Source organism: Pleurodeles waltl, chromosome 3_1 (genome assembly GCF_031143425.1).
Source record: "Pleurodeles waltl isolate 20211129_DDA chromosome 3_1, aPleWal1.hap1.20221129, whole genome shotgun sequence".
NCBI classification, from domain to species: domain Eukaryota; kingdom Metazoa; phylum Chordata; class Amphibia; order Caudata; family Salamandridae; genus Pleurodeles; species Pleurodeles waltl.
In genome coordinates, this window is record NC_090440.1 from 1,930,813,962 (window position 1) to 1,930,830,143 (window position 16,182).

At 45.4% G+C, this 16,182-nt stretch overlaps 1 protein-coding gene across 2 annotated transcripts in view; it reads right to left on the reverse strand.

Annotated features, from left to right (window-relative positions):
• The window catches only part of BLTP2 (bridge-like lipid transfer protein family member 2), a 727,711-nt gene that overhangs the window by 311,887 nt on the left and 399,642 nt on the right, over positions 1-16,182 (reverse strand). For both annotated transcript variants that reach the window (XM_069226186.1, XM_069226185.1), the window contains exons 25-27: positions 13,734-13,891; positions 12,641-12,847; positions 10,269-10,368 (exon numbers count right to left, since the gene is read on the reverse strand). In XM_069226186.1, coding sequence (XP_069082287.1) covers positions 10,269-10,368; positions 12,641-12,847; positions 13,734-13,891 — 465 coding nt within the window. The remainder of the gene's footprint in view (positions 1-10,268; positions 10,369-12,640; positions 12,848-13,733; positions 13,892-16,182) is intronic.

Here is a 16,182-nt window from a genome sequence, read left to right on the forward strand (position 1 = left end):
CATATGTGAGTCTACAGCATTACATAAAACAAACTGATGCTTACATGGTAACATTTTCCGTTTGAGGCATGTGTGGCTGTAGATACACATGCTGTGCATTTGACTTTAAAGCAGTCCTCCCAAAAGCGGTGGCTAATCTGTGTGTGTTGTAGTTGTTTGAAAATGTGTATGTAGAACTGCCTAACCTATGTTAGCTTGTTGGCGTGCTGGAAAATCAACACAGTAATGTTTAGTGAAAGCGTGTGGTGAATACCTGGTAGCTGCTTTACATAAGTCATGCATTGTGATGTTGCCCGGGAAGGCTATAGAAGCTCCACTTTTTCGAGTCGAGTGTGCTGTAAGAGGAGCAGATAAAGTTCTTTTAGCTTTAGCATAAAGTGTTTGAGTGCATTTAACTATCCATCTAGTAATTCCAGATTTGGATATAGCCTTTTCTTTATGAGGTTGGGAGAAAGCAGCAAAAAGTAATTGGGCTTTCTAAGCTTCTTTTCCCCATTGTGGAAAAAAAGACAGGTTGGTTGATAGATAGGTTGAGAAGGAAAGGAGAGACTACCTTCCGAAGGAATTTGGGGTTAGTGCAGATGACAACCCTATCTCTATGGAGTTGGAAGAAGAGTTCTTCCAAGGCTAATGCCTGAAGCTCAGTAACAGACCTGAGTGAAGCAATAGCAATTAGAAATGCCAAATTCCAAGAGAAAATTGAATAAGGCAAGTGTGAAGGGGCTGAAATGAGGGGCCCAAGAGTCGTGTAAGGACAACGTTAAGATTTCATGAGGGTGCAGGTGGGACCCATGGTGGGATCACTGGTTTGAGACCTTCCACAAAGACCTTAGTTACTGGTATTCTGAAGAGAGAAACGTGGTGTTCATTTTGAAGATAGGCAGCTACTGCAGCCAGATGTAACCATTTAGAAGTGAAAGCTAGGCCAGAGATCTGTAAATGAAGGAAGTAACAGACAAAGTTTTGTACTGTAGCCTTAAGAGGGTTTATTTGTTTGGAGTGACTATAGCAGACAAATGTCTACCATTTGAGAGGAGGAAGATTCAGTTATCAAAATTCTATGACCTCAGGAGCCAAACTGCTAGGCTAAAGGTCCTTGGATCCAGGTGCCTGATTTCTCCATGGTTATGTGTCAGAAGGTCCGACCTGTTGGGAAGCTTCTTGTGTGTTCGGGATGGGGGGAGAAGCAGAGGGGGGGGGGGGGGGGGGGGGGGGTACTACAGAAAGGTCGAGAAGAGTTGTGAACCAGGGCTGGCAAGCCCATGTGGAAGCTACCAGGATGAGCATGAGAGATGTTTGCCCAAGCCTCCAAACCACAAACAGAACAGGAGGAAAAGGGTGGTCAAATGTCCCTGACCCATCCATAGTGCACTGATGCTGGACTGTGGGTGTGGTAATCTGGAGGGGATTGTTGGGCATTTTGAGTTGTCCGTGGTTGCAAATGTATCTATTTGAGGGAATCCCCATTTGAAAATATAATGGAGGAGGGCTTGTGGGTTGAGTTCCCACTTGGGGACTTGTTGCCACATCCTGCTGTGAGGTCAGCAAAACCTGTTTCCATCCACAGAAGGTACTCTGCTAACAGGTGGATGATGTGACAGACAGCTCAAAGGCTTGAGATAGTCGAGTATTTATGTAAAGCATGGCCCCTCAATGTTTCTGTAGGTAGTGCATGGGAGTCATATTGTCCATCTGGACTAGGACAACCTTCAATCAGTATTTGTAGAGTGCAGCAGTATCACTCCTAGAGGTATCGGGGTGCGAGGTCTCCGTCGAATAGCCAGGTCTTGAGTTTCTTTCTGACATCCACAAGGGAGGGTGCTGTTCATGGGTGGAGGGGCAGGTCCAGGTCTTGGTGGTGATGTAGGAGAAAAAGCAGCCAGGAGGAGCGCAGGTGTCTGGCAGGTTGGAGGAAGTTCAGTCGGTGGTTAATGTAGTCCAGTCCTTGATCGTGTAAGGCCTTGTAGGCATGCGTGAGGATCTTAAATTGGCGTCTCTTCTGGATGGGGAGCCAGTGGAGGTTTCTGAGGTGGGGGTGATGTGGGCCCTTTTAGCAGGGTCCAGGAGGAGTCTAGCTGCCGCGTTCTGTATGGTTTTGAATCTATGCATAGGATGTGGGAGCAGGAAGAGGGACTCCATTGATCTGTTGCTTCATGGTCAGTTCACTGTCGAGGAAGATGTCAAGGTTGTGTGCGTGGCCTGTTTGCGTGGGAGTGGGCTCGAGTTCGGCTGGCCACCAGCTGTGGTCCTATATGGATGTGATTTTTCCCCGAAGATTAGTACTTCTGTTTTGTCAGAGTTAAGTTTGAGGCATTTTGTTGACATGTTGGCTACGGTGGGCAGGGGGTGGTGGCAATGTAGGTGTTGAACAATGTGGGGCTGAGGGATGTTCCTTGGGGCATGCCGCAAATTATGCTCTTGGTTTTGGAAGTGAAGAGAGGCAGCTGAATGCTCTCAGTACGTCTTGTCAGGAAGGCGGCAATCAATTTGAGGGCATTCTCTTGTATGCCGATGTGGAGGCTGTTGATGAGGCTTTGGTGAGAGGTCGAGGAGGATCACAGCAGCCATTTGTCTGTGATCGAGGAGTGTTCTGATGTCATCTGTGGCTGCAATGAGTGTGGTCTCAGTTCTGTGGTTGGCACGGATTCTTGAATGGGAGATGTCAGGCAGGTTGTTTTGTTCCAAGTCTTTGGTGAGCTGTTGATTGATGGCCTTCTCAAATACTCTGGCAGGGTAGGGGAGCAGAGAGATCCGTCAATTTTTGAGTTTGCAGGGGTCGGCTGATGGTTTAGTCAGAAGGACTTGTGTTTCCATTTGTCTGGGAAGACTGCTGTGGTAATGGAGATGGTGAGTTCTGTGCTGAAGTGATTGGTTCCGAGGTGGTGGGGGTATGGATCGGTGGGTGCTCTGGAGTAGATGGATGACTTGATGGCTGACTTGGATTGAGTGGTGAGCAGTGTCCATGTGGTGATTGTCTGGCTAGTGTGCGCTGATTGGCCAAGGCTGCTGGGGTCGGGGACCGTTTGTGTGAGTCGAAGTTGTAGATTGTGGCAATCTTGTTGTGAAAGTAGTCTGAGATGGTGCCGCAGAGCTCTTGGGAGGGATGAATTGAGTTCTCTCTGGATGTCAGGTTAGAGTATTCTTTGACTATTTTGAATAGTTCTCATGTGCAGTTGGCTGCTGCGTCAATGCAACAGTGAAGGCTGCTCTCTTGGCTTCCTTGATTTACAAGTGGTAGTTGCTAAGGGTGGCTTTGTAGGCAACTCTGTTGGAAGGGATCCTGGTGGATCGCCATTGTTTCTCAAGTTGATAGCAGTTGCACTTAGTCATTATGAGCTCTGGGGTGTCCCAGGTGGCTTGTCCTGAGGTGGTTGGAGCTATGGTGCGTGCTGATGGTCTGCTATGCGCTGAAGATGGTGAAGCGAACAATGGTGTGGTTGGACCATGCGAGTTCTGTGAATTTGACTCTGTCGCTGGAGGTTAAGATGGGGTAGAGCGCGTGTGTCCGACCTTGTGCGTGGGTTCGGTGACCAGTTGGGCAAGGCAAAAGTTGCTCATGTTCTCCAGGAGAGTGGCGACGCTAATGTCGATATTGAAATAGAGGTTGCCAAGTAGGACGTAGTGGTTGGAGTCGATGGCTAGAGGGGCGATGATGTTGGGGATGGTGTCACAAAAGGCTGGTCGAGGTCCTGGGGGTCTGAATAAGAGGGTGCCCGTTACTGTTGTCTTGGCATTGGTTTGTAGATGGAAGCTGAGGTGTTCCATGAGCGGTGTGGTATCTTTGTCGGTGGCGATGCATCAGATGGTATCCTTGAAGATGATGGCAATGCCTCCGCCATGTCTGTTCGAGCGGTCTTGTGAATCATCTTGTAGCTGTCAGGTGATGTGGTGTTTGCAGAGGGATCGGGCATTGAGTAGGATGCACTGGAGCGGTTCTGGGTCACGTGTGTTGTTCCGGGCAGAGGTGGTGTAGGATCCTGTGTGAATTGGTGGTCTTGTTTTGCAGGAGAAGCAGCAGTGTAGGCAAATGAATGGTCCTTTGGTTGCTTGGGGGAAGAGTTGCAGCAGTTGATATTGCGGGGTCCTGGGTCTAGGGCTCGGAGTTCCTCAGTGAATGGTGGCTAGAGGGCTGGGGTTCCTGGCACTGGACGTGGCCCAGGTGCAGATGGCCTTGCCTTTGGCACATCATTGGCATGCCGGTGATGTACCCACTGCATGCGGCTGCGCTATGGCCTTCATTAAGTAGTTCATGTGGGTAGGTAGGGGCACTGAGTGGTGGGAAAATGGAAAAGGTGGGAAGCGGGCTGCGGTCGAAAAAAAAAAAAAGAGGTCTAGCAGTGTGCAAAAGTAAGATGACATTAAGGCACACGTAAAAGTAGTAGAGGCAAGGCAGAGAGAAAACGCAATAGTGAAATTAGAGGCAGAACAGACAACAAAAGTAAAAGCAGAAGAGGCAAAGCAGAGTGCAAAAGTAAAGGTGAAATTAGAAGCAGAGTGCAAAAGTAAAAGCAGAAGAGGCAAAACAGAGTTCAAAATCAAAGGTGAAACCATAGGGAAAGCAGAGTGAAAAAAGCAAAGGCAGCAGAGGCAAAGCAAAGTGCAAAACCAAAGACAAAAATAAAGACCAGAGCAAATACACAGAACGGACAGGAGACCTGTTGCGGAGGGAGCTGGTACAAGGACTTGCAACTTGCAGATCAGGTGAGGTAGGAATTCTTTTAATGCTAGGTGAATAGCTAGAGCCTCTAAGTAGTTGATGCACAGACCCATGTAGTTGGTTGCCCACAGGCCCTGGACTGTGAGATCCTGTAAGTGTGCATCCCAGCCCATGAATGAAGTTGTAACAATGGTGTGTGTGTGAGGAACATGGTCGAGGACAGGTTGTTTTAGTTCCACCACTGCAGAGTGTGATGAGTACAGCAGCTGGTCAACACTAAAACCCAATGACCCTCTGTCTGAGACCACTGTTGAGCTAGGCATTACTGCAATGGACGAATGTGTAGCCTTGCATGAGGTACTGTGTCAATGCACGAGGCTATCATGCCTAAGAGATACTTAACTGTCCTGACTAAGATGCTGATGTGGTTGAAACAAGGGGATGAGTGTTTGAAGAGACTGGATCCTTGCTTGGTTGGGAATAGGGTAGGACTAATTCTGCACTGAGAATAGATCCTAGGTAAGGTTGGATCTGCTGTGGGACTTGTTGGCATTAATGGTGAAGCCCAGCTGGTGAAGATCTATTATGATCTGTTTGTGGTTTTGACACTGTTGACGGATGGCAGCATTGATAAGCCAATCGCCCTGGTATGGGAATACGTGGACGCCCAGTCTGCGCAGGTGAGCAGCTACCACTGTCAGGCAGTTGGTGAATACCCGAGGTACAGTAGTCATGCTGAACAGGAGGACTTTGAATTGGTAGTATCTTCCACTTACTACAAACCTGAGATATCTTAAATGTGCCTGGTGTATTGTAATGTGGAACTAAGTATCTTTTAGGTCTACTGCAGACAAAGTTGCCTTGCTGGAGAAGCGGTATGACATCCTGAAGGGTTACCAGGTTAAAATGCTCTAATAGAATTTATTTGTTTAGGGGCCTCAGATACAGAATGGGCCTGAGGGACCTGGGTTTTGTGGGTATGAGGATGTATAGTGAGAATACTCCTGTCCATTTCCGATGTTTGGGGACGCGTTCTATAGCCCCTTTTAGGAGGAAGGCTTTGATCTCCTCTTTTAGATGTGTTTGATGTTCCAATGATAGCCTGTGGATGCGAGGTGGAATGCTTGGAGGTGTGGAAATGAGCTCCAGACAATAACCATGTTGGATACTATCCAAAACCCACTGGTGTTTGGTCATGTTTTTCCATGTAGGTAGAAACTCCTGTAGACTTCCCTCACTGAGTCTTATATTGTTGGGGTGGTTGTAAGTCACTGTTTGGTGGTGAGTGTTGCTCCTTTTGGAGAACTACCTTTACCTCTGCCTCTGGAGGTATTCCCTCAATAGTATTCTCTTAAGTATCCCCTGGGAGAGGTGTGCTGGCACTGGGTACACCAATAACAGGTGGGGGTGTTAGAGTGAGTTGTTTTCAACCCTACAAGGTAGGAGGGGTGGCGAAAGGAGCCAGGGGAGCTGGTGTTTGTTAAATGTTTCTAAAGTTTGGTCCACATGGGGCCCAAAAAGATTCTCTCCTTCAAATGCCATGCTCAGTACATTTTGCTGAGAAATAAGGAGCCATGCATGCCTCCGTAGGAGGATGCTTGTGCGGACCCTCTCTAGCTGCAGTGTAAGCAGAATCTACTGCACATAATATGGATGTGTTGGATATAAACATGCCCTCTGAGACAAGTTATTGTCCCAGTTTACTGTGCACCTCTGGGAGATACTGGAGGAGGTCCTCCATCTCGTCCAAGTGGACACAGTCATACCTCGCCAGGACGCTAATGGAGTTTGTAATATGCCAGTGGTTCAGAGATTGTGCTGCAACCCTTTCCCCTGTTACATCAATTTGTTTGCTTTCCTTATCTGGCAGTGGGTTGTCTCCACTGGCGTGGGAGTTTGCACTCTTACGGGCAGTCATAATGAGTAAGGAGTCCGTTGGAAGTTGACCACGAATATATAGGAGGTCAGTTGGAGAGGCCTTATACTTTTTGTCCACCCTAGACGTTATAACCTTAGCTTTAATAAGGTCTTAAAAGGTGCATTGGTAGTATTAGGTGGCGCAGTGAGTGGATAAAAGTGTTCAAAAAAGGAAGTCCTCCTCCAAGGGCTCCTTACGTAGGTCTACTTGGTGGAACAAACTGGCCCCACCAACAAGTTCCTGGCATGATGAAGAGTCATCAGGATGTGAGGGGCAGGCAGACTATAGATAAAGGTCCATGTCTCTGGCAGGTCGAAGTCATAGTTATTCCATGGGTCGTCCTGTGGGGGGATGCCAAAAGTGTCCTCCCTAAAATCATGGCCAGAGTGTGGCGACCCCTGTAGTGAAATGTCAAGTGGGCCCTCAGAAGACTGAAGTGAGAAGGGAAAAGGAAGCTGTATGTGTGGTGGTGAAAGAGCTGGTAGCTTATCAGCCTGTCTGTGTGTTTTCACAGGGATTAGAGTGTTCACTGCTTCCTGGAATAACAACTGTCTCTTGGTTGGTGCAGCAGGAGCAGATGAAGACCGGGCAAGGATGCAGCAAATACGAGGACGTATGACAATATGTTTTTATTTGGAATTCAGCTGTTCTTGCAGTTGATGGCAGCTGGGCTCAACTGGTGCTCCGGAATCTGTTATTAAAGATGGCTTTGAAATGTTAAAGTTTGTTTCCGTTTCAGTGTTGAAGTGGTCGGTCGGTCGGTTTGGCGTGGAGGATCAGCTCGATGCCGAGGGGTGGTCCAATACAGAAGCGGATGGAGCTGAAGCATCTGGCTTGGAAAGTATTTTTGCCACCAAGCCGGAGCAAGGTGGGGCAGTCGAACCAGTTGTTCGATGAACATGGTTAGAAGGCAGTGTCGGACCAAGAGCCTTTGTGTGCTTTTGCAGAAGGCATGCATGTTGTTTAGCCGAAGGCTGTTCTGGATGGAGTGGGGGGGGGGGGGATACCATACTCACAGATTGTTGAGTCGGGGAAGGTCATCCATATCGATCTCCAGGTCGAAACCGGAGCTGCCGTCAATGGAGAAAGTCTCCACCTCTGCTGCCAACGGCTGAGGCCATTGTCTTACCTCAGCGTCACCAAGACAGAAAAAGTCCATTGTTTCTTCTATGCTCCTGTGACATCTTGACAAGCCCAACTGTCTTGAAAAGCTTTCCTGCAGCAGAAAGAGCATCAAGCAAAAGTTGCAGACCTTATGCAAGTCAGTCCAGGTATACTTTGCAAGGCAGCAAGAACAGTAATGGGAGGGTGTCTGTTCCATCACCAGTGGGGTATTCTCGAAAGGTGCGATAGAGACAAGAGTGTGCCCCGAAGGGCGAGGTCCTGGAGGGCCTCGGTCATAAGAGACTTGGCTTCATAGAAATCTAGCAGAAGGTTGATACGCAAGGCAAAAGGAAAATGTGATTTGAAAACTATACAGACGAAGAGAAAAGTACAGTGAACTGAAAAGAGCACTGCAACGGTGTTGACCCGAATACCTGGACCACGCATCCGAAAACTACAGCGGAAAGAAAACAATCTAACAATGGAGTTGATGCCCATGCACATTATCACCAAAAGGAGGAGTCAGTCTACCTCAAGACTATGAAGACTTCTTCAAACAAAAACAACGTGCACATAACCGGACCCAACACTGCATGGCAGGAGTATGCACAGCATATGTATCTACAGCCACATAGACCTCAAGCAGGCTGTTCCCCCTTCAGACAAGACATATCCCGCTCCTTCCTTAAACACTCTTCTGCCTTCACCCTGGCACTCCTAAATGTTTTGGGGGCACTGTTGCTTGTTTTATGCCTGTCAGTATGTTTGGTGGGCACCCTTGGCTCGTTGACATTTTGTGCCTCATTCCTCTACCCCCACCCCAATGAGGTCTCGCTTGAGAATACGAATGCATTGTCGCTTGAAAAACATTTTGTTTACTTACAGGGGGTCTTCGAGCCCGCCCATTGCTTATAGTTGTTCAACCTCAACATCACTCATTTCCTTACTCTTTGTGATTGCTGCTACCTGGAGCATGGCCCAAGTACTTCTTCCTTTGCCCTGTGTCCTCCTACTTCTCACCATTTTCAGAGGTACTTTTTTCCGCTTTCGCTCACATCCCCTTCCACTCTACCCTATCCCCTACTGCTGCTTGCCCGGCACTCGAACCTTACTCCTACGTTGTTGATTGTCTGGTCTGCCCCGCCCCTGTTTTTGCTTGGTCCAAACACCTCCCAAACCCTCCCCTACGCTGCTTGCCCCCTCCTGCATCGCCAGAAAAAAAAGACCAAAACATTGCACCAGCAGGTTTCAAAATGCTACGAAGATGCAGATGGAGCTGTGCTCCAAGCAAAGTATAGCCTTTTGGGCATTATCTTCACCCATTGCCAACAGGGCGAACTTCAGCTTGGATAAAGCATAATCGATCATTTTTTTGTGATGACGGAGAATAATCTCATACTAAGAAAACAAATCACTGCCTCTCGTAGCACTTTTTCTACTAACTTTCACTCATGCTGCACAGCAGCTGTTCTGCTGTATAACATAGCTAAAAGAAACTGACAAAGCCATCAGCTCTCCCATATGCAACACCTATTGGCTTTTCCAATGCTTGTCAGCATTATAGGTTTGAATGGCTCTCTACCTTAAGAAGATATCCATGATCTTGTACATTTAGGCATTGGACCCCCTCGTTTGAGTCTTCTACACAGAAGGTATATGCAGGTCTCTGTCGAGACACACCAAGTTCCTCTGTTCTTCTATTTTTAATCCACCAGTCCATCAGTCCATTGTAACAACTGCCTCTGCATCAAGTAGTGAATCAAAGAATATATGAGCTGGGCACTGCAGCACACAGGCTACTTCTCCCTTTGCTAAATTTCAAAGCCCATATAAATCACAGTCCGTCATAGAACACAGGTTTAAGTTGGTTGAGATGGGTATGGATACCCATTCTTTTAATGTTGATTCATCTTGGGGAGCACTACTGCTCACAGGTTCTTCTCCTGGGCACGGGCCTGCAGGGTATCTTGAGGATCTTACAGTGGTTTTCAATTGAACCTGCAAGTGTTTCATTTTAGACAAGTTGAGAGCACAGCAGCTTGTGCTATTGATAGACTTGTATATATATTGGTCTCCAGAACAGCTTTGCTCGAAACTGCCTATTTCAGTACAAACCATGTTTAATTAAGACATAGAAATTAACATTTTCTCCCCATGTGGTACCCCCCCTTCAATAATTTGATCAGTCTTCTTTTTTCTTCAGCTAATACTGTGTAGAGTGGCAATAACAAAATCAATGCATAAATATTCTTCTATTTTGTTAAAGCTACGATAACCTTCCCAGTAAAGGTAAAATGTAGGGTGGTGACATCAGCTTCAGTTTCTTTGTAGTATAGGTTATAATTACAATTTACATCTAGAAATCGAAAGAGAAGTGCATGGCCAGTTCTTAAAACCTATTTGAGAAAATCTGTCATGCTACTAAATTAGGTGAAGAATTAGTTACAGACTTGGAAGTAAGTAGTCAAACCAACAGCTTTGGTTTTCTATTTAGTGGAGGACTTCAGTTGAAACTTTTCATTAAAAGGACTGCTCCTTTCTCAAGTCACCACTTTCAACATTTGCTGCTGGCACCAATGTGAGACTGACCTGTGGTGGTGCTGACCATTCCTCCTACAGCCTGTCCACTTTCCATCAACTCTTGAACAGAGTCCAGAGTTCTCTGCCGATGCTCTTCAATATTTTTTACCTATTGGGGAACAAGAAAATTTGAATTATTCCCCTGAACGCCAAATACTACACCACCCCTCAAACTCTGCGACTGCTGCCCCCACCATCAACACTGGACCAGACAAGCACACAGGCTTGAGCTCTGAAACCTCTCTGAACCAGGCTTTGCACCCAAACTCCTTCCCTCCAGGTTTTAATTATACCAAGCGAGCAACTGATAGGAAATCCATTCTGCAACATCCTTACCATGCTTTAAGAGCTACAAACTTAACAAGAACGTTTGCAATTTCGCTCTATAAACCGAGTCTTAGGTTGCTTTTCGAGAAACGGCAACCCTGCTCTGATACTAAAAAAATACTTATCTGTGAAAATCGTTTTTCAGATTATAGTGCTGTAAATTTGCATGATGTGCACTTTGATGCCATCTAATATTTTTTGCTTTGGTGTCCAATTTTTATGCTTCCTAAAACCTGCAATGGATCAGAACAAAGACCCCTCTCCCCACACCTTAGGCTACATGGGTTTACCCATTAGAATAGGTTTCTATATAAGAAAAATTTAAATTGTTTCTATATACTTCTTTCTTTGCAACAGGTCAGAGGTAAGGGGTCATATTAATGTACAATACTGCAAGTAGATTAGTACGAGTAGGAAACAACTCCCCTTGCAGCATATTTTGGTGTGGATAACATACTGTACATAGATTTTACAGTACTACTACCCTACTCCATTAAAATTGTGGCTGGCAGAATGTATCAAATACAGTTTTGTAAATCAGTTTGATCAGCATGTACATTTAGTTTAGCTTGTACACCTAGACACAAGTGTTTTTGGGTGTATCTATAGAGTCCATGCATCACTTTATTAAAGGTCCATACAAACATATGCTTTGCCAGCAAACAAAAACCTGAATGCATCTAACAATCAATATGACAACACCAACTTTCCCTTGATGTGCCACTCAGAAAGCAACTAACAATTGTTTTTTTCTGACTGTCTCGGATGTATATAAAATATTACAACTTTGTATACATCTAGATTTTGCAAAGTTCTTTCTGCTCTACTTTGTGTGTTACTGTAGAACACTGGTAGCTCAATGGCTTAATTAGTATGAAGAGGCAAAACAATTTTCAGTTAAAAAAATATTGGTGGGTTCCACTTCCTTACAGTAGTAAGGAGGGTTGTATTTGTGCAGATATCTCATCATGGGATGGTTGATTAGTTAAGTTAAAGCATGTTTTCGAATTAAAATCATGCTGCCTTACCCAAGAGCCTCTTTAAAGAGTAGCTAGTGTTCGCATAAACACTGCCAAAGAAGTTAAAAACAAGCAAAATGCATTGCCAGAGATTCCTTCCCTAATCAGTCAACCAATGTTACTGGAGGGACAGAACACCTGGATATGGTATGAACATATGCATCACTGATAATGACCTAAGCGACACCATTTAAGTTTGGACCCAGAAAATGACTGCCAACTGATAACTATAAAGGGCTATATTTCTCAACATCTATGAGACATTGAACGCTCAGTATTCCATATGGCTGTGTGACCCATTCTGTCAACTTTCTGCCATACTGGTTGTGAATGCTAGCAAGGGGTTTCCGATATTGTTCAAATAAATGTACTGTCTGCACTTACTCAATGCATTATTGACTGGTATCAATAACATTACATTATAAATGCATTGGTGTGTATGTTGCTGCCATTTTCACATTGGCTCTCCCATGTGCCCACATTCTAAAAACATGTTTAGTTAGGTGTTAGATATCCAAGCACACCTGTCCAAGACACCTATCCTTTAGTGTATGCATGTATGATTGTTCTACTGATAAATATTCTAACTCACTGATTCTGCACACATTTATTGTAACCAACACTGCAGACCGCCCTTTTGAAAAGCGGGCAGCTTTCCTTTGATGTTCACCATTCCAAATTCTTAATTTGTTTCCCCGGCTTTCTTCAGCAACCAGACAATGGCTCACACTGTGATAAAAAGGGCAGGGGGATGGGGGGGTGGAGAAGAGTCATGCTCTAGGGCACTTGATAGAGCCTCGTATTCCAGGATGATGTCAGATGGTGCCTTCTGGCTGCGGGACTCACAGTAGTTTGGCCATTTCAAAGGCTGGTACTATGACTGTAGGTTTCCCCTCTGAAATCACTGATGAGATGTTTTAAGAAAATGACACATTGTGTACAGGGATGCCACAGATTGCGCATGTACCTACATGACGTTATAAATGTGGGCAGAGAATCAACAAATCTGTGTCCCTAACCTGCCAGAGCACTGACCTCGAGCCACAGCTGGCCATCTTCTCGCTCCGTGGGGTTGCTCTCTGTAGTGGCAAAGTACTGCATGCTGTCCAGCAGGCAAGTCCAGGAGGTCTTCTGCTTGAGTGTGTCACCATACCAGGAAGGATGGTGTTGGCACTGCAACAGCTGGGCCTTAGCAGCAGATACGATCACACAACCATCCGTCTCTGCCCCACGTAATACCATCTACATAAGGAGCAAAGGTGTCAGAATAAAATACTCTCTAACAAGGACAGCGGAGACACAAGAAAGGGCTCGACGGGAAATAGCTTTGAGTGTGCTGGATATACCTGCAAAATACAAGTACTCACAGGATTCAAGGGATGGTTAAAGATTTTAGGATTAATGTAGTAGTATAGAAGAGCAGGCAGTGAAGGCCCTTGAAGGTGGTCTCCGCAAAGGACTGTAAGGACAGAAACTGACAACAGGAAATAATTTAGGAGTAGTACTTTTTATTAACAGTATAGGAAAGAGGGCTTAGGTTGATGGTATATAAGAGCCAACTATTGTGTCTCAATGCAAGAATGCTAGCTGTTGGGTGTTATTTTGTTTTTAACCTTTGTCATTTTAAGAAACATGACAGCAACAAAAAATAAGAACAATCAGCAGCAATGAGCAGGGCAACAGACATACACAGCTAGGCCAATCATAGCCCACATTACACAGAATATTCCAAACAGATACTGAGGCAGAGTTCACAACACAGTATACATTCAGCGGTAATAAACCAAGACATGGCTTTTCTGCACAGCCCCACCCGTTCCGCATCCCAGATTCCAAGGACACTCATCTGTTACTGGCCCAAGAAGCACCCTTCTCCACCCCCACCTCCTGGTCTATAAACTTTTGACAGTGTTGGGTCTAGATTTAAGAGCTCTGACTGAGGGGGTCAGTGGTCTCATGTCCATGTAATATCACCCAATGTTGGGGACAATAAAATGACTTGATTTCTGAGGGATTCTAAAGCCTGTATGTGACGGGACAGTATAAAAATGATCACCAGCGTGCTTTGCCTGCCTCACCTGGTGACATATCACCAATACAAGTACCATGGCAAGATCAATCTCTGTACCTGGCAGTTCACAAGCTCAATCAGCCAGTTGCGGTTGAAGATATCCTTGGTCTGGCATGCTGCGATGCCACAGAGCTGCTCGCTAACACCGGGTTCCTCTTCCGTAAAAACCACAAACTTATCTGTCTCTTCAATGAGCTTCTGCAACATGTAGGCTCCTAGAATGAAGGCAACAGAGTAATCACTGAATCATGTACAGGGGCACAAGCAATAATCTCGTACAATCCTGACATACTGTTCAGAACAGTTGTTTCTGGACTCTTGTGTGGTGTGTTAAAGCATAGTAAACCTAATGAAGAAAGAACACATCTTTCCTACTTTTCTCTAGTTGACCTGCTCAATGTAATTATTCTTTGTAATCTGCACTCACGAATCTGCAGTCATATGTTTGAGCCATCCCTCGCTGTCAAGCAGGGAGTGTCTATAGTAATGCTTTAAAAATATAAGTAATAAAGAAGCTTCCTTTAAAAAGGGTAAGGGAAATCCTCACATTAGTAGCACAATCATCTTATTAAAAAATATCGAAACTTTGGCAAATGGAGTGACAGCTCCGCAGATTCAACTTCCCCACAGGTCACCGTAATTCAGATTTCTGTAACATGTAGTGTGGAAAGGAGTCTCCTCTTAATTCTGCTCAGAGTTCTACATTTTTTGGTTGTTCTTCACCTTTTTTCTAGGATTCCACTAGATGGGCACTTACTCTCTGGGATTTGTTGCCCTTGGATTGTTGCCCAGATGTTGTGTGTTTTTGTTATGGCTGAACCATCAAAGAATGCTATTTTCAGGGCATGGCAACCTTGGGAGAATGAAGATAAGATTATGCTCAGATGACCCTCACAAGTATTGCAGCTATCACTTATACTCCTCCCATAAACTAAAAGACTGCAAGATATGTTGCAATTTTTTTTCAGAGGCTGAATTACTGTGAAATCTGGCATCTGAGGTGGCTCTAAAAGAAAAGGCCCAGTGATGACCCAGCTTTCTCTGACAAGCAGTTCACAGAAAGCACCAGTCCTGAGGTACAAAAGCATGCAAGGAGATCAGGCGTTTAAAATATCTCCTTCCATACAAAAGTTAGACTTCTGAATAACCTCCTAAGAAGGCCACTAACAATTTCTACAAGATGTCTAAAAGCCTCCTAAAGTGTATTTCCAGGCTTCTCCAAATTGTGAAGGGCCATCAAAACCAGTGTTGAAGAAAAAAGCTGTGGACATCACAGTCTCCAGTGCTGTATCGACATATAAGGCAGTACTACTGCTGCATCACCAACAAGAGGTCTACTTTCAACAACTCATCTTCCGTTGACTGAATTTTGTTAATGATTCATCGTCTATCACAGGTGTCCTCATCACAGATTCCTCTGTCAAGAAGGTCCTCTTCAATGACATAGTAGATAACGCCTTTGTCCATAATGCCGTCAACAACAAAATCTGAAGAATGTCCTCAACCAACCATAATTTCAGCTAGGAGAGAGGTCTTGCTTGCTGAGAACATGTCTTCTAGCAAAGCTGGTTTACACCTGCCAACGAAAGTCCTAGATGCAGTAGTGAACCACAGGCCACCAGCACAACACAGCTATATGTCAATTATCAGGAAAAAACAGATGATATGACCATGGCCCCCATGAGCAATAAGGACTGAGGCACTTTTCTCAAGAGAAAGTCTTACACCAAGGTAATGGGGCTCAGTTTGACAGGTAGTACAACAAATTTACGAAAGTCACCCAGAAGGCACATATTTCAGGTCCTGGATGACCTAATCAATGACTGCATAGTGAGGGAATATTACAATAGGGCCCCAAAAGCCCAACTAAATCATACGTATCAAAACAGACACAACCAACACCTGCTTTCTTGGCCTTTTCTCAGCCACAACCAATGCCATCAGAGGCACAACTTAGATCACTTCACTTTGAGGACATAGATGACTCAGAGGCAGGAAAGGAAGGTGAGCCGTTTGGCTGCCTGAATGCACAACTGAGAATGGGATGTCTACATCTTGCTAACAGATCAATAGACATGGCATATGCAGATTCTCGGCCTGTCGATCTAGCCATGTATGTTCCTTAGTGTAGAGAGCTTCAAAACCATTGCAACTGTTGGTTTCTGTAAAGAAATGGCTCCCTGTTGCAGTTACCCCCCACTTTTTGCCTGATACTGATGCTGACTTGACTGAGAAGTGTGCTGGGACCCTGCTAACCAGGCCCCAGCACCAGGGTTCCTTCACCTAAAATGTACCATTGTATCCACAATTGGCACACCCTGGCATTCAGATAAGTCCCTTGTAACTGGTACTTCTAGTACCAAGGGCCCTGATGCCAAGGAAGGTCTCTAAGGGCTGCAGCATGTCTTATGCCACCCTGGAGACCTCTCACTCAGCACAGACACCCTGCTTGCCAGCTTGTGTGTGCTAGTGAGAACAAAATGAGTAAGTCGACATGGCACTCCCC